Genomic DNA, 26,232 nt, shown 5'->3' on the forward strand with positions numbered 1-26,232 from the left:
CAAAGCTGTAAAGGAATGTGAATCACTACCCACTTTCAAAACCACTCTCAAAGAGCACCTACGGGAGGCTGCAATTAGAAACTGGCCACCGTAAATGTCTAAACCCCCCCACCCCCTCCTAATACAGTACCCTTTTAGTCTCTAAAAATGTAATCTACCTACCTCAGTCGCGAAAAAAAATATCCAAACTTCAAATAACTACACTTTCGACCGTTTTCGGCTTGCCATTGCCCCGACTGCTTTGTTGTTGAATCAAGTCAAATCCTAGGTAAGCATATTGTAGAGGAGCCAAAGCTATATATTTAGGTTATTGTATTATATGAATGTTTATATGTTTATTTTTATAACCTTACATTGAAACGGCATTAGGAATATTGATTGGATTTAGATAGTCATTGAACCGTATTATTTGTCATAATAGAACATTCTAGAACATTCGTGTGTACAAGCAAAACTGTACATTGGAATATTGACAAGACCATACTTGGTAATTTACTGTACATTGTACACCGTATGTATATATTCTCTCACCACCATATGTATATTTCTCTCCCACCCACCCACCCCCTCCTAATGTACAGTCTCCTCCCCACCGTATGTATATATTCTCTCCCCAGCATATGTATATTTCTCTCCCACCCACCCCCTCCTAATGTACAGTCTCCTCCCCATCATATACTCTCTGTCAGGATCTATGGGTAACAGTACTGTATATTTGCTATATTGTATATGTCACAAATCTAACAGTACTATATTCCTGTATGTCATGTATGTCCCTATTAGGGATGGGTACCGTTCACATTTGAACCGATACGGTACCTGTGAATAGATACCGGTACCATTTTAATCTCTAAAAATGTAATCTACCTACCTCAGTCATGAAAAAAAAAATCCAAACTTCAAATAACTACACTTTCGACCATTTTCGGCTTGCCATTTCCCCGACTGCTTTGTTGTTGAATCAAGTCAAATCCTAGGTAAGCGTATTGTAGAGGAGCCAAAGCTATATATTTAGGTTATTGTATTATATGAATGTTTATATGTTTATTTTTATAACCTTACATTGAAACGGCATTAGGAATATTGATTGGATTTAGATAGTCATTGAACCGTATTATTTGTCATAATAGAACATTCTAGAACATTCGTGATGTCACAGTATGATGTCATAGTCAAACATTCGAGAACATTTGTGATGGCACAGTATGATGTCATAATGGAACATTCTAGAGCAGGGGTCCCCAACCTTTTTTTAACCAAGATCTACTTTTTAATTGACCACCTAGCCGAGAGCTACCAGTCAAAATTGTATATGGGTCATTGACGGATAAGACTTTTAAATAGGCCAATTTTTAAATACAGAAAAGAAGGATATATTTGACCTATGTTCAAACATTTGGAATGTAGTGCACACATGCATTTATGCAAAAACCCCAAATTAAGAGATTTGAGTGTTTTTAAAGTTGAATTAATAGGACACAGCCTTAAAAAAGTCATTTGGGGCGACCGTAATTGATCTAAAAATGTATATATTTCCTTAACATTACTAATATTTTAACAAGTATCAGTAATTAAATATACAGCTTAGAAAGACAGGCTTGTGTGCACTTTCATTTTTTGTAAACCATGATTTTACAAGTTTATTCTATAATGGCAGTGTCTCCCTCGTAATGCAGTTACAATACCCATTTTTGCTCTAAAACCCATAAAACTTATTTAAAATGTGTACAGATAGTATCCACTTAAGCATAGTATACCAGTGATTAATATTTGAGACAAAACTGATGGATATTCAATTTTGAATTTAGTACAGTTATTGAAAATCATTGGTTACAACGTTTTTATTACAATATTTTCAAGTGGTCAAGTCAAAAATATTCTTCAATTCATTAAAATAACACAAAAGTAAAAGATGTTAAACCGTGAAATGCACGGTAGGTTACAAGCTTCATCAGGAACATTCAAATTATCACAAATGTTAAAAACATTAAACATTAAAAAAGATAAAGTTTAATACACATTACTTCAGGAACTTGAACATTTCACAAATGTCCATTTTCATGTCCTTGTCATGTCATCATTGGTTTTGTCAATGTATGAGAGAGAGAAGGAGGGTTAGGTAGCATCACTTTTGTGGACCCTGGTAGACACATTGGACAGGGATTAACAATTTCAGTCAATAATAGAAAGTAAACAGAGTTGTATGTCTGGAATAAAAACGAAACACCAACACAGTTCTATAGAGTCAATACACTATAACCACCAACATAGTTGCATGGATGAAACAATCCAACAATAAACAACTACAACACAGTTGTATCAGTTCCAGGGATGGCACGATACCGGTATCTGCCAATACCTGTTACGGTTTGACACCGACCCCAAACGCAAACGGCACTGAGAGAGTAGTTTCAGAGTTAGCCAAAATCTAGGGCTTGTTTATTTTACAGAGTAACAGATAGAACTTGGTTGAGAACAGAAACAAACTGGGAAACAAGCATGTGGGGAATGTTGCTGCTCTGCAGCCTCTCCCCGTGGGGGTTACGTTTGAGGAATCTGTCCGTGACGTCAGAGCCGCTCTGCAGAATCCTCCCGGCAGTACTCCGAGGTGGTAGCGGAACAGGGAGAGAGAGAGAGCGGGTTTAGCTCAGAGAACAGTTGGGAACTGACAGGTGACAGGAGAAGTGACTTGTCCCAAACAGATAATCCAAGTGACAGAATCTTCGGTGTGAAACACACAGTGAGCAAATGTCCAAACAATAATTCCAAGTGACAGAATCTTCGGTGTGAAACACACAGTGAGCAAATGTCCAAACAATAATTCCAAGTGACAGAATCTTCGGTGTGAAACACACAGTGAGCAATGTCCAAACAAATATGAATCCCAATGAATATCCAAAACAGGCAAAAGGGGTGAGAGACAGTCTGAACGAAAAACAGGATCTCTTCAGTGTTTACACACACAAAAAATGATAGAGTCCAAAGACTGTCTTGCAAAAACTCACCAGAGCGCTGTGCGTGAAGCGAGCAGATCAAACATGGCGAGCGCTTCGTAACGGGGAACGGGTTGTCCAAACGGAATACTCCTCGAGAGTCCTGGGAGGCAAAGCACAGGGAAAAGCAGGCGACGGAAGGAACGGCAAATGCAGAGAATATATCAGAACGATCCAACAACACTAAATGGGGAATCAGGGTATATAAAGCAAAAGGGATGCTTAATGACAAGCAGTGACAGCTGCGGGATGAGATTGACAAGCGTGTGGTTGGGGGAGCACCAATCAAACGGCATCTACAGGAAGAAGCGTGTGGAGAGGAGAATGCAATTAATTAACCGAAAATCTTAAAGGAACAGAGCGAGTGGGTGAGCAGCGGGCAAAACCTCACAGTACCCCCCCCTCCACGGGAGCCACCCGGCGACCAGGCCGACCCGGCTCGCCCGGATGGGCACGATGGAAGTCCGTGATCAGGTCGGGATCCATGATGAGCTGTCGGGAGACCCAGCTCCGTTCCTCCGGGCCGTAACCCTCCCAGTCCACCAGGTACTGGAACCCCAGACCCCGCCGTCGAACGCCCATCAACCGGCGGACCTGCCACTGGGGGTGACCGTCCACCATCTCGGGAGGTGGAGGATCAGGAGCTGGAGGCATCAGGGGACTGAGGGAGACAGGCTTAACCCGGGACACATGGAAAACGGGGTGAATGTGCATGGACGCAGGAAGTCTTAGACGCAGAGCCGCCGGACTGAGTACCTTCAGAACCTCGAAAGGTCCGACGAACCGGGGGTTAAGTTTCTTGGCCGAGGACCGAAGCGGGAGGTCCCTCGCGGAAAGCCACACCCTCTGCCCAGGGTGGTACGTCGGCGCAGGAACCCGGCGCCGGTCAGCCCCACGACAGGCGCGCTCAGATGTCCCAGACCCGTCGGCAGCGGTCGAGGTGGTCCTGCACGGAGGGAACTGCCACCTCCGTCTCCTGTGCGGGGAAAAGAGGGGGTTGGTAGCCCAGGGACACCTCAAAAGGTGAGAGGCCGGTGGCGGAACTGACCATGGAGTTGATGGAGTACTCGACCCAGGGAAGGAAACGGCTCCAAGAAGCTGGTCTCTCGGCTGCCACACACCGAAGAGCAGACTCCACGCTCTGGTTCATCCTCTCCGTTTGTCCGTTAGTCTGGGGATGATAACCAGAGGAAAGACTGACCGTCGCCCCCAATCCCTTGCAAAAAGCCCGCCATACCTGGGAGGTGAACTGGGGCCCCCGGTCCGAGACGATGTCCTGGGGAAAACCATGAAGGCGGAACACGTGGTGAGTAAGGAGGTCCGCCGTCTCGGCCGCTGAGGGAAGCTTGGAAAGGGCCATGAGGTGAACCCCCTTGCTGAACCGATCCACCACGGTCAGAAGGCAAGTGTTCCCCTGGGAGGAGGGAAGACCTGTGACGAAGTCCAGCGCCACATGTGACCAAGGACGGCTCGGAACGGGAAGTGGCTGTAACAGCCCGGAGGGTGCCTGGTGGGAGACCTTGCTGCGGGCGCAGACCGCGCAGGCCAATACGAACTCCTTGACGTCGTTCCTCATGGTGGACCACCAGAATCGACGAGCCAGGAAGGAGAACGTGCGATGAACGCCCGGGTGGCAGGCGAACCGGCTGGTATGGCCCCACTGCAGGACCCGGGACCGGACAGAGTCGGGGACGAAGAGACGATGAATCGGTACGTTGCTTGGAGCGCGATGGAAGCGTAGGGCACGCCTTACCACCCCGTCGATGCCCAAGGTGACGGCTCCTACCACCCTGGCCTCCGGGAGGATGGGAGTCGGGTCCTCAGTGGGTGGAGCCCCCTTGGAGTGTAACCGGGACAGGGAGTCCGCCTTCGTGTTGCGGGAACCAGGACGAAAAGTCAGCGAGAAGTCGAACCGACTGAGGAAGCTGGCCCATCTCGCCTGCCGACCGTTGAGGCGCTTGGAAGCGCGGATGTACGTCAGGTTCTTGTGGTCCGTCCAGATGGTAAATGGCTCCTCGGCCCCCTCAAGCCAATGACGCCACTCCTCCAAAGCAGCCACGACCGCCAGCAGCTCCCGATTGCCGATGTCGTAGTTCCTCTCGGCAGGGAGGAACCGACGCGAGTAGAAGGCGCACGGATGTACCTTCTGGTCCGTTGCCGAACGCTGGGATAAGACAGCCCCCAGTCCAGTATCCGAGGCGTCCACCTCAACGATGAACTGTCTCTTGGGGTCAGGGTGGAGCAAGATCGGGGCGGAAGTGAACCTCTTCTTGAGGGAGCGGAACGCAGCACGCGCCGCTGGGGACCAGTCGAACGGCAGGGCGGGAGAGGTCAGTCTGGTAAGTGGTTCCGCCACTTGACTGTAGTTCCGGATGAACCTTCGGTAGAAGTTGGCGAACCCGAGGAAACTCTGTAACTCCTTCCGAGAGGTGGGTTCAGGCCATTCCTCCACTGCTTGGATCTTGCGAGGATCCGCTCGGGTCAAGCCCTTCTCCACGATGAAGCCCAGGTAGTCGACGGAGTCGGAGTGGAAACGGCACTTCTCCGCCTTGACGAAGAGCCGATTGTGGAGGAGGCGCTCCAGCACACGGCGGACATGCTGGATGTGCTCCTCGAGGGTTTTGGAGAAGATGAGGATGTCGTCCAGGTACACCACCACAAACTCCTCCAGCATGTCACGAAGGACGTCGTTCATGAGCGCCTGGAATACCGCCGGGGCGTTGGTGAGGCCGAACGGCATCACCAGGTACTCGTAGTGGCCCCTGGGGGTCTTGAAGGCGGTCTTCCATTCATCGCCCTCACGGATACGGACTAGATGGTAGGCACTCCGGAGGTCCAGCTTGGTAAAGACGGTAGCCTGGGTGAGAGGCTCGAAGGTGGAGTTCATGAGAGGAAGAGGGTACTTGTTCTTGATGGTGATCTCGTTGAGCTGGCGATAGTCGATGCAGGGTCGAAGGTCCCCGTCCTTCTTCCCAACAAAGAAGAAACCGGCCGCCACCGGGGAGGAGGAAGGCCGAATGAGTCCTGCTTCCAAGGACTCAGAGATGTATTGATCCATCGCCGCCTTCTCCGGAACGGTCAGACTGTAGAGGCGGCTGCCGGGAAGGGGAGCCCCTTGGCGGAGGTCGATGGCACAGTCGTAAGGGCGGTGGGGTGGAAGGGCCTGAGCCCTGGACTTACTGAAAACCTCCATGAGGTCGTGGTACTGGGGGGGTATGGTCGAAAAGTCTGGAGGCGGCTCACCAACGGACCTCCGGGGCGGGGGACAGGACGCCGCCTGTAGACACTGGGCGTGACAGGAGGAGCTCCAGCCCTTGATGGTACCGGAGGACCAGGCGATGTGGGGCTCGTGCAGCGCGAGCCAGGGCCGACCCAGGACTACCGGGACAAGAGGGTATCTGGTGATAAGGAACTGGATTCTCTCAACGTGGTTTCCAGCGATGGTCAGCATGACAGGGCAGGTGCGTTGAGAGATGTCGGCCAGGCAGTGTTGGTCCAATGCGAATATCTCCAAAGGCCTCACTAGGTCCTCAAGTGGAATGTTGGCCCGGGTAGCAAACTCGAAGTCGAGGAAACTCTCGTCTGCCCCCGAGTCAATGAGTGCCTCCACCGTGGCCCGTTGGTCCGCCCAGGCCAGGGTGACGCTCATCAGATGGCCAGGTGGTGCACGGCTCTGGGAATGAGAAAAACGGCTCACCAGGATCTCCCGGGGTCTCGGCGAGCCTGGTCTTTTGGCCGGGTGGGGCAGTTGGCGATTCGGTGTCCCTCCCGACCGCAGTAGAGGCAGAGACCGGACCTGAACCTCGCCTCACGTTCAGCTTGGCTCAGATGAGAGCGTCCCAGCTGCATGGGTTCCTCCTCGGGAACCGAACGGGAGGGGAGGCTACCACCAGTCGTGTTGGGGGCAGGGCGACCAGCAGTAACGTCACAAGTACGGGGGGTCCGGAGTCCCTCAGGAGGTCCCTGTCGGGCTCTCTCACGTCTTCTCTCCTGGAGGCGTCCGTCGATGCGAATGGCGAGGCTGAACAGGTCCTCGAGGGAATCAGGTTCCTCCCGGGTCGCGAGCTGGTCCCTGACTGCGTCACTGAGCCCCCTCACAAAGGTAAGACGAAGTGCTTGGTCGTTCCAACCGCTCTCCACCGCCGCCAGTCTGAACTCCAGCACGTAGTCGGTAACCCCGCCGCTGCCCTGCCGGAAGGTACCCAACCGGGCTCCAGGGTCCAGACCACAGGCTGGATGGTGGAATACCCTGCGGAGCTCAGCCACGAAGTCTGGATAGGAGAAACAGAAGTCTGCCTCCATTGCCCAGGAGGAAGTGACCCACTGGGCTGCCCGGCCTGAGAGCAAGTTAGTCATATAGGCCATGTTGGGGAAAATGTGTATACGAGGGTGGAGGTAGGAAAGGGGTTAGTCTTGACTAGTTTAATATAGGTCAACTAGCAGGGCTCAAAGACACTAGGGCGACAGTCTGGCTGATGTTCTTAAAACGGCCTCAAGATAGCAGATGGACATTTCAGTACATCATATCGTGTGTTCTAATCTTGTGTCTTTTCTCTCTTACACACATACACAGCACACACACAGACACAGCACACACACACAGACACACACAGTCGCACAGACATACACACCGACACACACACACATTCCCTGTGTCACAATACACACATACAATACACACACGTCTGTACACAGACGCACACACACACAGACACACACACACATACACACACACACACACAAACACACATATCTCACTCTCTCTTCATGTTCTTAATGTTTTACATCATATCGTGTGTGGATATCATATCTTGCTTATCTCTCCTCATGTTCTCTCTCTCTCCAATGTTAAATCTACGTATCATCTTAATGTACGTCATGTCAGATATGATGACGTGAATGTTGGGGAAAATGTGTATACGAGGGTGGAGGTAGGAAAGGGGTTAGTCTTGACTAGTTTAATATAGGTCAACTAGCAGGGCTCAAAGACACTAGGGCGACAGTCTGGCTGATGTTCTTAAAACGGCCTCAAGATAGCAGATGGACATTTCAGTACATCATATCGTGTGTTCTAATCTTGTGTCTTTTCTCTCTTACACACATACACAGCACACACACAGACACAGCACACACACACAGACACACACAGTCGCACAGACATACACACCGACACACACACACATTCCCTGTGTCACAATACACACATACAATACACACACGTCTGTACACAGACGCACACACACACAGACACACACACACATACACACACACACACACAAACACACATATCTCACTCTCTCTTCATGTTCTTAATGTTTTACATCATATCGTGTGTGGATATCATATCTTGCTTATCTCTCCTCATGTTCTCTCTCTCTCCAATGTTAAATCTACGTATCATCTTAATGTACGTCATGTCAGATCTGACATGATGTGACACGTCATCATATCTGTCATGGGGGCAGGACTGAGAGGGGATTTAGGGACAGGCAAAGGGTTCCAGGACAGAGTGTTTTTGTTCAAGCTGTGGCGATCATCTTTGACCCATAGCTCTTGCTGTTAACGAACTTCTTTTCTTAAATAAATTACCTATTTGTTACAATTGGAAATATCGTCTCCTGCTGTGTCAAACAACCTTTCCACAACAGCCACTTGGGCTCCTCTTGAAGTGAAACGACTGGGTTGATGACGAAAAACCAACTCACATTGCATGATGAATGTGGCACAATCCTCGGGGTTGCCGTCGAACAGCCGTGGTTCGGAGAGACGGGGTTCCCGAGGTGCGGGATCGGGAAGCGCGGGGCCTGCCAGGGCTGCGGGGGATGCTCCTGCCAATGCTCCTGAAGGAAGTGGGGATACAAGCAAGGCGTTAACGGTGTCGTTCAGCGTGTGTAGATGGAGGAGAATACTTGATTGTTGTCCTGCCAGAGCGGCCAGGGACCCTTGAATAGGCTGGACCTGCTCCCTGAGTTCCTGTACAGCAGCCGCAGCCCTCTCTAGTTGGTGACTGTGATCCCTGGTTAACTCGATCTGGCCAGCTAGTGCTGTTCTGACTCTCTCTGTGTCGGCTGGGGTCGTCATATTGGTTGGATCGTAATGTTACGGTTTGACACCGACCCCAAACGCAAACGGCACTGAGAGAGTAGTTTCAGAGTTAGCCAAAATCTAGGGCTTGTTTATTTTACAGAGTAACAGATAGAACTTGGTTGAGAACAGAAACAAACTGGGAAACAAGCATGTGGGGAATGTTGCTGCTCTGCAGCCTCTCCCCGTGGGGGTTACGTTTGAGGAATCTGTCCGTGACGTCAGAGCCGCTCTGCAGAATCCTCCCGGCAGTACTCCGAGGTGGTAGCGGAACAGGGAGAGAGAGAGAGCGGGTTTAGCTCAGAGAACAGTTGGGAACTGACAGGTGACAGGAGAAGTGACTTGTCCCAAACAGATAATCCAAGTGACAGAATCTTCGGTGTGAAACACACAGTGAGCAAATGTCCAAACAATAATTCCAAGTGACAGAATCTTCGGTGTGAAACACACAGTGAGCAAATGTCCAAACAATAATTCCAAGTGACAGAATCTTCGGTGTGAAACACACAGTGAGCAATGTCCAAACAAATATGAATCCCAATGAATATCCAAAACAGGCAAAAGGGGTGAGAGACAGTCTGAACGAAAAACAGGATCTCTTCAGTGTTTACACACACGAAAAATGATAGAGTCCAAAGACTGTCTTGCAAAAACTCACCAGAGCGCTGTGCGTGAAGCGAGCAGATCAAACAGGGCGAGCGCTTCGTAACGGGGAACGGGTTGTCCAAACGGAATACTCCTCGAGAGTCCTGGGAGGCAAAGCACAGGGAAAAGCAGGCGACGGAAGGAACGGCAAATGCAGAGAATATATCAGAACGATCCAACAACACTAAATGGGGAATCAGGGTATATAAAGCAAAAGGGATGCTTAATGACAAGCAGTGACAGCTGCGGGATGAGATTGACAAGCGTGTGGTTGGGGGAGCACCAATCAAACGGCATCTACAGGAAGAAGCGTGTGGAGAGGAGAATGCAATTAATTAACCGAAAATCTTAAAGGAACAGAGCGAGTGGGTGAGCAGCGGGCAAAACCTCACAATACCGATACCCATCCGATACTGCCCGCCCCCCCCCCTTAAAAAACTAAAACCTGTCCATCTATAAAACATCAAAAACTCTCCTAAAGGAAGAAATACATAGCACACATGACTCAGTTATGCAATAGTGCTGCTGCTTTTTATTTTGTTCAAATGATTTAGTTAATACATTAATACGACTACAGTGATTTCATGGCGGCTTCCTGTCCTCGCGTCTAAAACGTCAGTTTACTGGTACAATGCGTGAAGATTTTTAAAATCCATTGGTAAACAAACAGTGCTGAAAATATACACTTTGACTGCTGTTTTGATAGGGTTAGGGCAGGGGTGTCAAACTATATTTCACAGAGGGCCACATCAGCATGGTAGCCCTCAAAGGGCCAAAGTATAAATGTATATAAAATGTAATGTAAAATAAATGCAACTACTCCTTTACATATTGTTAAATAACTGTTTCTGTATTCATTACTTCTATTCTATTACTTCAAGTTACAAATATTACATATTGTGATAGGAAAAAAAATTATTTGCTCTTTAACCCTGCTCAGAAAATGTCTACAATGCACTTCTGTGGAAATTGCCTAAGTTTTTCTGCTCTATATTTCTTCGTAAAGATGCAAGGAGATACACAGGTGTTACTTCCAGTCCCCTACACATCCTGCTACGTCAAATATAATGATAAAACTGCCCGTTGCCAGGGCAACACAGGAAGCTTGTTTCCAGTTAGAAATGGCAGGTTTGCATTTTTGCCCCCCACCCCCGGTATGCGGTATCCTGTCTCTGCATTTAAACTCTTTTCAGCTACACCTTGTAAACTGAAGTGAGACTCTGTACACAGATAATACATTTAGCTTATCAGCTTCTATCCTTGATTCAAGTAAGCATTCTTTCACAGTTCCAACTGGATAATTTTTAGCTAAAATTCCACCACAATATGCATTTGCATAGATGTAAAAATATATACGTTATTTTAAGATAAATCCTTTTGATTTATCAGGTTAAGAACCCCATATTACTCCATCAATCAATGATCAAGCTATTTTTCATTTTCATTTCATTTAATTTTTATTTATTTGTACATGGAATTGTTACAGTCCAACAGTGTCTTCAGTACATATTGACTTAATATGATCCACTAAACTCCATGGCCGAAAGGAACAGGAAGAAGAAGGCTCAATATTGTACCTGCCCCTACACACATAAGTACACTGATAGACTGTTCATAGCGCAATGTTTACCAAACCAAACAAAATGTACATACTTATTTTGCAGAAATTAAAACATAAACACAATTAAATTAACATAAATAAATAAATGTTGTGTATATCAGTTAAATTACATATTTACTGAGGTTCATTCATTTATACACACAGACACACACACATGTATCTATAGTACACTGTTCTATTATATCATGTATTATTCTATATAATTGTATTATTTTTATTTTATTATACTATAACTAAATTATACTATATTATACTAAAGTAACTAGACTATATTATATTGGTATACAGTAATATACAATATTATTTTATATACTGTTATTTTAATATATTATTATTCTATAATATATATAAATCAAATCAAATCAAATTTATTTGTAAGGCCCGACAACACACGTTAATGTCCCCATGGGCCGTACATGTCTTCTTTAAACAAGTCAAGAAGAAACATAACAATAAGTCAAGAACAGACCAAGAACACCATAAGGTCCAACAAATTTAAAATAAATGCAAGCAAATGAAAGAATATAATATATATATATATATTACTATACTGTAATGCTTTGCTATATTCTGTTATGATAAACTGCAATACTATACTAAATGTGCTACTGTATACTATCGACAGACAACAAATAGGGCTTTAATTCGATCTATATATTGTATTAAAATATATGCACACCCGAGCCGCTAGATGTCGCCAATGTGGGGCGCCGGCGGGCAAATCATCCTTAAAACGTCCCGGGGCCGGGTCGGTGCCAGTTAAGAGGTTAAGCTCTCGCGGGCCACATAAAATGACATGGCGGGCCACATTTGGCCTGCGGGCCTTGAGTTTGACACATATGGGGTCTTTACTACATTTGAAAAAGAAACACAACATTGTACTTATTTGGGATAGCCGTGTCGGAGATAAAATGACGGTTTGGCAACACGAAGCAAGGCTAAGCGTCGGAAACCTACATTTTCAGACAGAAAGGGTCTGGTTGTCCAGCACAATAAATTTGGTTATTTTCTCGGTTATCAGCTTTGCTTTGTTACCGTCTGCAGGGAGTTTCTCACGCTTCTGAATGGTTTCCAGCTACGTTAGCTGCTGCGGAAAAACTTTTCCTCTTGGCATTCGTTGCACGTATGAACTCGGCATACTCCGTTTCAATGATGAATCTGCAAGTGTTGTGTGATGTTGAAGTTTCCAGTGTTGCTGCCCCGCCCAGAAATACTTGCGTTGCAGATATTACACTCGGCTGTGTCGTGTTATTCCACAAGTATACACGTGAGTCCTCTGTATTTGTTTGTGAGTGTCTTTATTCTGTTAACTCCATAGCTCCACCATACAGGTCCATTATTATCCGCTCCTAGTCTACTCTGCCCCACGTACCTGTCTGACCCCAGTACGGTGGCCTGTACTCTGTGTGTCATATTAACGCACACACATTAACATAACACCACAGGCTGTTTTGCCTTTTTCCTCTTTGAGCTTAAAATAACTCCACACAGTTGACATGATTGCGGCGCGCTGCTAACAAGTTGACTCACGTTTAGCTAATGCTAACGTTGTTGTCATGCTACTACTGTTCACATGATGGCATGCTTTACGGCCTGTATCGGATCAGGAAATATTTCCTGTTTTTCCGATATCCAATCCTGTGAATTTGGCCAGTATCGGACCGATACCGATACTGAGTATCGGATCGGTGCCATCCCTAGTTCCTTTTATATTATCTCATGGTATTCTGCAGGCATTTCAAATTGAGGTACATGTGCATGGGTAGGTAGTGACTCAAATCCCACATATGGGAGAGACATTTAAATATTCAACATTCAAAGATATATCAAACACGAAACAAACTTTGATCAGATTATAATGCAGATGTTGCACAGTGCAATCCACTGAAAATGTGTTGTTGAAATATGTCACTGTTGATCATGAGCTGGATATATAACCTATGGTTTCAAGGGATTTTTTTCAAGTAAATTTTAGAGATTAAAATCCTCAAATTTACTTGAAAAAAATAGAGGTAGGGGATCCACCACAGCTTGCCCTGCTGCTCTTCTCTACTCCTACACCAGCCAGAACTGGTGGAGTGTTCTCCATGGATGGTGGTGTCAGGTCCAGCATTGCCTTTTTCCTTCTCCCTGTAACCTCTGGATGCAGCCTTCTCCCTCTCCGATAGCTCATCTGACTTCTGAATCTTGCCATGTTGCTTTCTTCTCTGATAGCTGAAACAATAGTGTATAATGTGATAAAGATTCTGGTGGGCTAAATTACATACAACAAACTTAAGTTCAAAATATTACAGAAAAGGTCATTCCTAATCCTACTAACATGACAGTTTGAAATACACCAGAGAAAGATATACTGCATGTTACCTATATATCTTTACCTTTCTCTTTTCCTGGCAAGATAGTCGGCTCTAGCTGTAGAGTCTGCATTGACCTGCTGTCTGTAGCAAGCAGTCTTCTGTTTGCTTGTTTGTGCCATCTAGACAATAGGTTAAACTTGTTAAACATGATTAAAACATGTACAATTACCTAAATGGAATGTCATGCTATACATATTTAAAAAATTCTCATAAGATTGTACAATACTCAGAAAGAAACGTTAATTCCTAAATAGGAATGAAAAATTACAGAAATCTTGAAAAATACATGTTAAAGTATACAAAGAGTTATGCTAAAACAAAGAACTTTATGTATATAAATCACGAATAAAATATAAATATACAGAAACTACAAATACAGGACATATCTATCATGTAAAACACTCAGCAGTGGTCGCCCCACATGATATTCGGTCACCCAGATGATGTTTTCAAGTTCAGTCAAATATTACAGGCTAACCGTTAGCTACAGAAACCAAACTAGCTAGCTCTTATCACATGTCACTATCAAATTCATCGTCAAAATATAGATTTGAAGATAAAACTTATTATTCACAGTTTTGGAGCGGTCGTCCCACAAGACATCCAAAAGTGGCAACTACATTACAGCAGTTAAAAAATTGTTTTATTTGCAAATATGAGAGACTTACTAACCTGCCAGTTGTTTCTCTGGTTCCCTCACATGTGACTGGCTGATGCAACATCTGTCCTTGAGGTTGTTTCAAAATAAAAGTCCCACAATTGTGTTTTCTTGATGGTCGCCCCAGATGATATTTCATAAAATGAACATATTCTGACAACATTCGTTTGTATATTATGATGGAAATATGTGCAAATGCTTCATCATTTTGTCAATGAATGCAAAACATGTTTGAAATTATGCCAAATAGGGCAAGGGATATATTGAAATAGATTTAAAGTGATTTTAAGCCAGTTGTCCAAATAGAAGTCAATGCTGGACGGTCGCCCCACATGGACTTTTGACACTTCAGATAGCAGAAGAATTACCAATAACTAAAATGTTTGGAGAAGTTAGAGTGGGTCTGTATATGGGGAAGGTATTAGAGATACATGTTATCTTTTTATGAATTTTGATGTTTTTTTTAAGGTAAAAAATTCAGTTGGACAAAATATTGGTGTCATGTCATTGACCCATATTGTAAGCCGTCATTTGAGGCTTCATAAAAGCAGCATAATGAACATAAATCTGTCAGTGCCGAGTCCGACCTCATCTTAAATAACAAACAGCATTGCTTGTTGTAGTTAACAAAGAGAGGCAGAGTTGATTTAGCAAAAAATAAAAATAAAAATAAAAAAAATTATAAAAATTATACTTGAAATCAGCCCGCGATCGACTGGTTGGGCACCACTGTTCTAGAGCATTCGTGATGTCACAGTATGATGTCATAATCAAACATTCTAGAACAAATTTTGTGTATCTATTCAACAATTCTCTCTGAAGAGCTCATTGTGCACCTTGAAACAGAGCTGAGCAGTACTGAACAGATAGACTAACCAACATAGATTGAAGCCTGCATTTCTCAACCAAGGTGCCTTGCCTACCGTTTTGCTGTGGAAAGAGCCGGCAAGTTGATTTATGGCTTTCAGGTGAGGAGGAATTTTCATGTGTCGAGTCGGCTGTGATTTTTTTGGAGACTGGGAAAATACAGTTTTCTTACCTTGTAGTAGTGACTAGTGATGTGAATATTTAGGAAAATAGCTTTAGGATCACTTCTGTAAAGAAAGACTTAGCTGTGGAAGAGAAATAAACCATTTGGATATATTTTTTTTTACACCAGAGCGGCTGTGGACTTTATTTTTCTTTATCAACAAACGTACTACTCACGAGTAAGCAACTTTAACCAGTAGAGTGGAACGTCGGCCCTGATACGTATATTGTTCGTGTGAACGTTGACATAGATACCGGTACCCTTTTAGTCTCTAAAAATGTAATCTACCTACCTCAGTCATGAAAAGAAAATCCAAACTTCAAATAACTACACTTTTGACCGTTTTCGGCTTGCCATTTCCCCGACTGCTTTGTTGTTGAATCAAGTCAAATCCTAGGTAAGCGTATTGTAGAGGAGCCAAAGCTATATATTTAGGTTATTGTATTATATGAATGTTTATATGTTTATTTTTATAACCTTACATTGAAACGGCATTATGAATATTGATTGGATTTAGATAGTCATTGAACCGTATTATTTGTCATAATAGAACATTCTAGAACATTTGTGATGTCACAGTCAAACATTCTAGAACATTTGTGATGGCACAGTATGATGTCATAATGGAACATTCTAGAGCATTCGTGATGTCAAAGTATGATGTCATAATCAAACATTCTAGAACAAATTTTGTGTATCTATTCAACTTCTCTCTGAAGAGCTCATTGTGCATCTTGAAACAGTGCTGAGCAGTACTGAACAGATAGACTAAACAACATAGATTGAGGCTATGGTTAGACTAGTGTATTCCTGGCGTTTTTTTATACGTTTTTGACGACGTTTCATGTCCTATCTACACAGAAATGCGTTTTTTGGCGGTTTTTTTTGGATACGGCTGAAACGCAAAATTGTGTTTGCGTTTGGAGATACGCAAAAAAAACGCTTCGACAACAGCGTGTAGTCAGCACGGAGCAGTTGTTGCGAAAACGCCCATGCGCAGTAGATACCATCTGCGTGCCCTTCCTGTGTACAGTGTGTGTGTTTGGGACAGAGCTCCGTGTCCCAAATAGCTTCAGCTACCATGTGTTGTCAAGTTATTGTTATAAGGACCCCAGTCCAAGCTACAACAGTCTGCATTCCCTTAACAATTGTTTGTATTGAGCCGTATTGTATTGTACCCATATGCAATATGTTAAATAAAGTTTACATCCATTCATTCTGCTAGCATTACCGATTGCATGAGCAGCTGGCTAACGTGAGCTATCAGGATTCAGACCCTGTTAGCTCAGAGTTCCTCTTTCAACTTAAGAAGCATTAAACAAAATGGCCCAGTCATCTATTCACCTTTGTTTAATACACACAGCGTTGTCTCTAATGTTATCTAACTACTGATAGCTCGCGATATCATCAGTTTTGATGCTGGCTAAGTAGCGTGAGCTAACGTTAGCTTCTAGCCACAATGCTATATTGTTATAATGGCATACTCCATTGACGTTAGCATGCAGCTAACAATGCTACAATGCTACCGATCGTTTTTTAGCCTAAACTATCCGCTCTTGGTGGTCACTTGTGTTGATGTTAGTTTTGTTTCATCAACAAATGACAGGCAGAACACACAGTGAATGTATCCGTTTTGTTTATTGCACTTTTATTAGGCTTTGCTGAAAAATTATTGCTGCATTGAGTAAAGCAAGATGGTGGCGCGGCATAGGCGCCTGCCTTATTGACATTTTCTTTTGCTGGAGCTTCCACCAGGAAGTGTATTGGCACATTCGTTCTGATTGGTTGAAATTGCCTTCATGTTTGCCACCTACTGCCACCTACTGCTTTGGCAGTGTACTACATCAGTGTGCTTGGCTGACAAAAACGAAAAAAAAAAACGAAAGTGTGACTCGAGGCGCATGACGTCGCGGCGATACGCGGCGATACGTATAAGAAAACAATACGAAGATGATACGAAAGGTGTAACCTCAGCCTGAAGCCTGCCTACCGTTTTGCTGTGGAAAGAGCCGGCAAGTTGATTTATGGCTTTCAGGTGAGGAGGAATTTTCATGTGTCGAGTCGGCTGTGATTTTTTTGGAGACTGGGAAAATACAGTTTTCTTACCTTGTAGTAGTGACTAGTGATGTGAATATTTAGGAAAATAGCTTTAGGATCACTTCTGTAAAGAAAGACTTAGCTGTGGAAGTGAAATAAACCATTTGGATATCTTTGTTTTACACTGGAGCAGCTGTGGAGTGTGGACCTTATTTTTCTTTATCAACAAACGTACTGTACTCACGAGTAAGCAACTTTAACCAGTAGAGTGGAACGTCGGCCCTGATACGTATATTGTGCGTGTGAACGTTGACATGAAAAGAAAAAAGGTAAAAAAAAATATTAAAAAGACCCGCCTCACACAGAGTACAAGCCCCGAAGCCCCGCCCAGACGTTGGGCTTGCGGCTCTGCAGATATACCCTACTCGTTTTTTTTTTCACCGAAAGTGGGCGCGGTCGCGAAGCCAAAGTACCCGGATTGACCGATGTGACGTGACGCTCTTCCTGCTTCCTTCCTGTATTTTGTTGGCACTCGTCTGACAACGTATTAGCAGCAGTCAGCAGCAGGGCAGCCGGCCAGCTAACTAGCTCACCTTAATAACGAGGCGGAGGAGACTATTGTGTATCTGACACAGTCTTTACGTTTTTCGTTATCTTCTTCCTCACCGCCGAGGTGAAGCCCGTGGAGGAGCCACGCGTACAGGAAGCAGCTACACAGTCTGACAGCTCGTCTCGCGCTGCTGCTGCTGCAGGTTTGTTTGGCTCGTGACGTCACATGAGAGACCAGCTAGCTTCTAGCTAAACCTTCCTTTAACTTCCCTAATTTCTCTACTGCTTTTTTTAATAACCATAGGTTCGTTTCGTCTGGAGCGTTAACAGGTCGGTCGTCCTTACCTCGTCGTAAGTCGTAAACACACGACCTTTGTTAATATTGTTGTTGGGCTATGTATATAATATGCCTGACGCAATTGGATCCTAGCGAAATCAATCGGACCAATACCCTTTGGCTAACGGTAGCTATCGAGTTAGCTAGTTACCTCTGCTACGATTGATTGATTGATTGAAAAACTTTATTAACAGATTGCAGAATGGGTACAATACAGTACGGCTCAATACACACAATTGTTAAGGGGATGCAGACCAGAGAAAGACTTTCGTCTTGTTTACATCAGGGTCCCCCATTTAAAATTCATGGGCCATTTTCAATTCATCAGGACAATATGACATGCAGATAGACAGTACTGTTACATCTAGACAGAGACACAACGTCATTACTCTTGATGATGATGTTGGAACAACCATGGGTTTTGAGCTGACTAGGTCACATAAAGGCGAACTGTAAATGAGCGTTTATATATATATATATTCTATTGTATACTGTATTTACTATATATACTGTAAATATATACAGTATATTTTAGAATGTATTATATCTTGACTGTATTCTTATTTTTGACCCCTGTATGTCATGTATGTCTCTAATTTAGGGATGGGTACCGTTCACATTTGAACCGATACGGTACCGGTACCTGTGAATAGATACCGGTACCCTTTTTCGGTACTTTAGTCTCTAAAAATGTAATCTACCTACCTCAGTCGTGAAAAAAAAATCCAAACTTCAAATAACTACACTTTCGATTGAACGGTATTATTTGTCATAATACAACATTCTAGAACATTCGTGATGTCACATAGTCAAACATTCTAGAACATTTCTGATGTCACAGTATGATGTCATAATGGAACATTCTAGAGCATTCGTGATGGCACAGTATGATGTCATAATCAAACATCCTAGAACATTTGTGTATCTATTTATATTCAACAATTCTCTCTGAAGGGCTCATTGTGCATCGTGAAACCGTGCTGAACAGTACTGAACAGATAGACTAAACAACATAGATTGAAGCCTGCATTTCTCAACCAAGGTGCCTTACCTACCGGTTTGCTGTGGAAAGAGCCTGCAAGTTGATTTACATGTTTATTGTGAGCGTTCTGTGTGCTGCTGAATTACCCTCGGGATTAATAAAGTACTTGTGTTATTATTTTCTCGTACATGTGAGTCTGGGGAGATATTTACTAGGTTCCGTCAGTATGTTCGATTTTACATCCTCATTGGCTTATTTTAAAAGGATGACGTTACTGTGACTTTTTAAAAATAATTCGCTCTCATGTTGTATCCCCCCCCCCCCCCCCCCCATCCCAGGATATCAAAGTCAACGAGCATGGCTATCTGGAGGCAAGGCTGGTGCTGCAGACACGTCCTGTCTGTGTCCATGGTCTTGTACGTGGTGCTCCACACCATGGACGTCCACGCACGGCCGGCCAACATGTCGTCTCTGAAGGAGAAGAGCCCGACCGAGAAGGATGAGAACGAGATCCTGCCCCCGGACCACCTGAACGGGGTGAAGATGGAGATGGACGGCCACCTGAACAAGGACTTCCACCAGGAGGTGTTCCTGGGGAAGGAGATGGAGGAGTTCGAGGAGGACTCTGAGCCGCGGAGGAACCGCAAGAAGCTGATCGACATCTTCAGCAAGTAAGACGCGTCTCGTTTGGTCTTTTGACCAAGTTGAGTTTTCTTTAACGCTGAATGAGTTATTTACTCAAAACGATAAGCACATCTCTGATGGGGGGGGCGGCAGTGGCTAAATGGTTTACTAAAATATGTTTCATTAGGCGATAAACAAGATATAACATTTCTGGATCTGATCTGCAACACCTAGTTTTACAGTTTGATCTAATTACGTAAACCAGGAAGTGTCGCCACACAGCTTCATTTTAATTTAAAGAGACAGGAGCCATACGTGCGTATGGGACGACAGTGGCTCGGGAGGTAGAGCAGTCGTCTGGTAATCCGGAGGTTCCTGGTTCGATTCTCGCTCCTCCCGGGGGCAGCGTGTCGAAGTGTCCGTGAGCAAGACACTTAACTCCTAATTGCTCCTGATGAGCAGGTCGGCACCTTGCATGGTTGCCTCTGCCATCGGTGTGTGAATGTGTGAGTGAATGGGTAAAATGTTGTACCCTTCCTGCTGACTTGTACTTGCAACTCAAAGTCGCTTTGGATAAATGAAATCAACTAATCCATTAGACTATTAGGCAGCTAGAAATGTCTTTAGTTGAGGACAGTCCTAGACGGGTTTCTATAATAATAATAATAGATTCAATTTGTACCGCACTTTATATTCGCGAGAATCTCAGAGTGCTACAGGAGATATAGACAAAAAGTTAAATGAATAAAACAATTAAAATGAATAAAACAACCAATGAAATGGAAGAACATAAAAGTAAAATAAAATAAAAATAATAATAAAATGAATAGAAGTATAAAAAAAAAAGAAAAAAAAAGTAAAGATTCAGGCAAGCCTTGTTAAAAAGAAATGTTTTTAGGCCCCTTTTTAAAAGCCTCGACGGATTGTGGTGCTCTCAGGTGGATGGGGAGAGCATTCCATAGTCTGGGTGCGGCAGAGCAGAAGGCTCGATCGCCGATGGTGTGCAGCTTAGTCCTGGGGGCTTTGAGGAGGTGGGCTGTGCCGGAGCGGAGGGAGCATGAGGTTTCTCTTCATTCCAAGCCCTGTGCTTAGAGACACGCTGATACCACAAACGTGTACCAGATATCACGTTTATATAACAGGCTAACATAGTGTATGATACTGGTACCAGATATCACGTCTATAACAAGCTAACGGTGTATGATACTGGTACCAGATATCACGTCTATAACATGCTAACATAGTGTATGATACTGGTACCAGATATCATGTCTATAACAGGCTAACAGTGTATGATACTGGTACCAGATATCACGTCTATAACAAGCTAACATAGTGTATGATACTGGTACCAGATAATATCACATGTATACAGGTTAACATAGTGTATGATGATACTGGTCTGGTACCAGATATCACGTCTATAAGTTAACGGGCTACATCATACTGTAGAGAATCTATAATCTTCCATTACATCATCATTGCAGACATCTTGGTAGACAAACAACAGGTGACTGTGATTAAAAATAACAGCTGGCGTTCATTAAATTGCTACTGTGGCCAGCAGGCTGTGTTTACGGCATTGAGCCATATTGGTAGGGAAGGCACAACATGTTCTCTCTGAACACAATCATTTATCCTCAATGCTCTGGTGGGAACAGGGTGGAAAGGAATCCCAACCTGAGCATGACATAAGAGCAAAATGACCACCGTGTGAATATGGTCAATAATCAAAGTCTATAATGATGGGTTTGCATAATAAATTGGATTGGCCAGTGGTTGAGGTTTAGCGGTCAGAAATCATCATCACCATCATCAGACCTTTTAATTAAGATGAGATATTTCTTTATTGACTTTAAAACAGTCATTCGGAACTATTTTATTGCACTGCAGCGTAGCGTCATTTTACTCTGTCTATTGATTCTATTCTAATATTGTATTGCATTGCACTACTATCTGTCTATTTCTATTTTAAAACTGGTGGCCTATTGGGATGTTGGATCCTAATGTAAATTTGTTTTATTTTATATGTCTCCACTTTATGTGCTCATTTTATGTCTTTTTCAGTTGTGAAGCACTTTGAGCTGCAATTCTTGTATGAAAGGTGCTATACAAATAAAATGTATTATTATTATTATTGATCCCAGTACAATTATAGTACAGATAGAAATAAGCAGTGTAAACAATACTAGTAAGAACATCAATAGTGAATCATTGTCAGTAGTGGAACTGTGTTCACCGCCTCAAGATGGTTAGCAGCAAGTAGTGCCCATGCAGCATTCCTGACCTGGATCCATCAGATCCATCAGAGCCCTGCTGTAGCGTGTGGTGGATCTCAGTCAAGGTTTCCTGTTGCCGGTGCGGTATCTGCGGGGTATTAAAAGTCTTAAATTCATAATTCTCAATCTAAGGCCTTAACTCATTGACCTTAACTCACGCCCATATGACCAAATTAGGGCTAGCACGTCAGCGCTTTAATCAATGGGAGGACGGGGAAATTTGCTAGTGCTTAAAATATATCTTAAATTATGGCTATCGGTCTAATACACCCGTCGCTTATCAATGACTTGCTTGCAGTCAACATGTAGAAAACTGATTGTTTTTTCATCGGTACATTTCCTTTTTATACCGTTTTGAATACGAGTCTAGTTTTGGAGATTTCTAGTAATTCCGCGTAAAGTAAAGACGCGATAATAGCCCTTTAGTGGAATACACAAAACACGTTGTAATTTTTCGGCTGATTTATGAATAGTTTTCAAATAAACGCTAGATTATCGATAGTATAATGTGTCCTTATGCACGATACAAAAGCGGGCTGAAAAATCGATTATCCCTGCCTTGCTCAGCGCCAACGGCACGCACACACACACACAGACACGTTGTGATCGCTATGAAAAAAAACATCTGATTAACCCAAGACTGGTAACATAGAGTCCTTACCTCACATCAGATGTTCTGCAAAAAGATTAATCCAATTCCTGATCGCCATTCCAAATATCGATCGCGTCCACTGATCCAACGTTATAGTCCAAAACACATAATCCACGCTGCTCCCGAGTCAACGTGGTACAACGATACTGCATGCCCGAGAAGCAAAACCCGGACCGGACTTTTTTTCTTGATGCACATCCTCGGCCAATCCAATCCAATGATGTGCAATACCATCCGGGAGACGATAGGCGGCGGTATTTGCCCTTTTGCAAGCTCAGACCCATTCCCAACGATAACATAAGGTTGGATGGATGAAAATGAATGGATATCGCTAATAAAAGAAATAACGATTAAAACCTGACCATCGTCGTGATTGACGCTCAAGCGTCGGCGAGTAAACCCGACTATCATCGTGACTGGCGTCCAATCATTACATTTTATGGCATTTCCCAGTGGTTTGCATTGTTTTCTAGCAATGTGGGGTTGTACCAACACTGACTAGTGCAGGTGGGTGACTGTCACTCAAAGCGCATTGCGAGTATGGGCAGAGCCCAGCCAAAAACAGCTTGGACATTGGAAGGGCAGAAAGTGGTGCTCCACAGTACTTGATTAAAAATACAAAACAATGAAATGTATTGAAAAAAACCTTACAGATGAGACTCACAGGAATTGTGTAAAATTGCCCAAAAAGTTAAAAATAAAGCAAAATATGAGACCTTTAAAAAGTCTTAAATTGAATTAACCTGCAGATACTTTGTGTATATATATATCCAGTGTTTCCCCTAGGATTTTTTTCAGGGGAGGTGGTAGGTCCCCAAAACTAGTGTTTTCGCGGGGCACGCTATACGTGGTGTCAACGCGCGCAGTAAGGCGGTTGTTAGTATCGGTGCATTTCTCTACACTGAGCTGAAATGAAACGATTGCACATAAATTAGGTAAATAAATATTAACAAGGTGATTGATTGAATGAAAATTGTATTAACAGATTGCAGAATGGGTACAATACAGTATGGCTCAATACACACAATTGTTAAGGGGATGCAGACCAGAGAAAGACTTTCGTCTTGTTTACATCAGGGTCCCCCATTTTCAATTCATAATAAATTGTAAGTAAGGGTGCAATTAGCACTAGGGGTGGGAATCACCAGTTTCATCATGATACGATACGATATCGATTCTTTGGACAACGATACGATATTTGCCGATATCACAAAGTCTCTCACGATACAATACGATTAGATTAGATTCAGGTGCCTGCAATCGATATGAGATGATATCATATGCCCATTTAACACAATCAGTAACATTTAGATCAACTAAAAAAAGGTAACGAAAATATCATTTGACATTTGTATTTTTGAGCTCTTCCAGACATTTAAAGGAAAATCAATCTATTTTTTTTAATACAAATAGACCTCCTGTTCACTGTAAAGTGCCACGTTTTGATATATTGAGCTTTAAACTTTAAGCTCCATTTTTTGGAACTCAAAACTCAACCTAAAACCCCTCCCTACCTCCCTCTCCCAAACCGTTCCTACAACAATTTGTTGATGTTGCATGATCATGTATAGGCCTACATTATGTATTATATTGTTTATGTTTAAATAACATTTAAACATCAAACTCCTCTGACCTCATCTGGTCTTTCCAAAGACACGCGCACACACACAGAAAGGGAGAATGCTATGCTGTAACGTCTACACACACGGAGCTACTGCTGTTGTTCTTGGGCGGATATGAGACTCGCCACAGGATTTTCAAAATAAGAGTATCGATATGAATCGATCTTATTACATTGCATCGATCCGATTCGATCGTTGATAATTACATCGATGTATCGATCTGGATCGATGTATCGTCCCACCCCTAATTAGCACCGTGCAATCCATTCCTTGTGGATCTAGCCCTGAGACTTGTTACGTGCGATGCTAGTCAGTCTCAGAGTTGTCTCGGAATGGATTTGGTAGCTTTTTTCTGCGTCTCCGTAGACCGTGCTGCACCACCATTTTAATGTCTTAGTGAAGATTGATTTATATGAAAACCGATTTATGTATAATTTAGCTAGCTCACCAACATTACTGTGATTAAAGCAAACTTTAATAAAAAACATATTTAAAAAAATATATATATTGTATAAAATTGTTTTTTATATAAAAAAAAAATTATTATAATTTTTTCTGGAGGGGCGGGGTATCCCGTTGGCGGATACCCGATTTTATTTTGCTTACTCTGAAGCATTTTATGTTACCTAAACATAAAATCCGGGCCACTTATAGTTATTTGTGAAACGCTTACCCCGATTTCAATGGAGAGTCTGCCTGTTTACTGGGGGCTGACATCCTGATTAGACCGTGACATTAGTTATTTTCACTCCAAGTCACATTCGATTCATCGTGGCAGTGCCCAGTAAACAGACCAGCCATTGAATCTTTGAGATAGTTGGACCGTTTCAACAACTTTGGCACGCTTCTTCATTACATCATTAACGGAGGACTCAAAAGGCATTACCCGATTACTTCTTAACTTCTTAAGCCCTAGCCATATTTTCAGAAAATTCTCCCTAAAAGTACATACCCAAGTAAATGGAAGATTTGCTCCACCTCTACAAGGTCCATTTGCATGTTCTTGGTATCTAGGGACATCTATGGACCTCAGGGAATGTATTCCCAGTAGGGATGTCCGATATTATCGGCCGACCGATATTATCGGCCGATATCGGCTGTAAAATGTGATATCGGAAAATATCTATGTTTAAAAAAAGAAAAAAACAATAACAATATTTGTTATATATATATCCAGTGAAATTATTAGTTACCTGAAATTATTCATTTTGGGGGGGGGGGGGGGGGGGGGGGGGGAACCCTGCATATATCGGTATCGGTTGATATCGGTATCGGAAATTAAGAGTTGGACAATATCGGAATATCGGTATCGGTAAAAAAGCCAATATCGAGCATCCCTAATTCCCAGTGTTACTATGCTTGAGTAAATTATGTTTTCCCCCCATCTTTGACGGTGAATAACACCATGCTAACATTGACAAAGTAAAAAATTGCCACTGAGCTCATTCAGCACCTTCTTGAGATTTAAGTGTAAAAAAAAATATATATAATTAAGAAAATGAATAAATGGCAGATGATTTACAGGGGTTCTTGTCAATGTCCAAATGATTATGCAATGAGTGTACGCGTTGCTGTTCTGCTACACGTGTACATTTACAAAAACCCTTATTCTAGAGTACCCAGGAAGCTACCGTCTTCTTAACTAATCGATCTTAACTAATCACTAACCAGTCATTTGCTCCATGTCTTCTCCATTAATTTACACACAGACAGTATATACTAGACTAGAGCGGTCGTCTGGTAATCCGGAGGTTCTCGGTTC

General features: G+C 43.4%; 1 protein-coding gene across 2 annotated transcripts in view; it reads left to right on the forward strand.

The window, feature by feature from the left end:
• The first annotated feature begins 17,936 nt into the window (after positions 1 to 17,936).
• sdf4 (stromal cell derived factor 4) overlaps positions 17,937 to 26,232 on the forward strand; it is a 36,514-nt gene continuing 28,218 nt past the window's right edge. The window contains exons 1-2 of one of the 2 annotated variants that reach the window (XM_084333780.1): positions 17,937 to 18,177; positions 19,632 to 19,964. In XM_084333780.1, the coding sequence (XP_084189906.1) occupies positions 19,651 to 19,964 (314 nt within the window). In that variant the 5' untranslated portion in view covers positions 17,937 to 18,177; positions 19,632 to 19,650. Of the gene's footprint in view, positions 18,178 to 18,283; positions 18,305 to 19,631; positions 19,965 to 26,232 lie in introns of those variants that run through there. The other variant, XM_084333781.1, reaches the window with a different exon arrangement.

Source organism: Notolepis coatsorum (assembly GCF_963971535.1).
Source record: "Notolepis coatsorum genome assembly, chromosome: 17".
NCBI classification, from domain to species: domain Eukaryota; kingdom Metazoa; phylum Chordata; class Actinopteri; order Aulopiformes; family Paralepididae; genus Notolepis; species Notolepis coatsorum.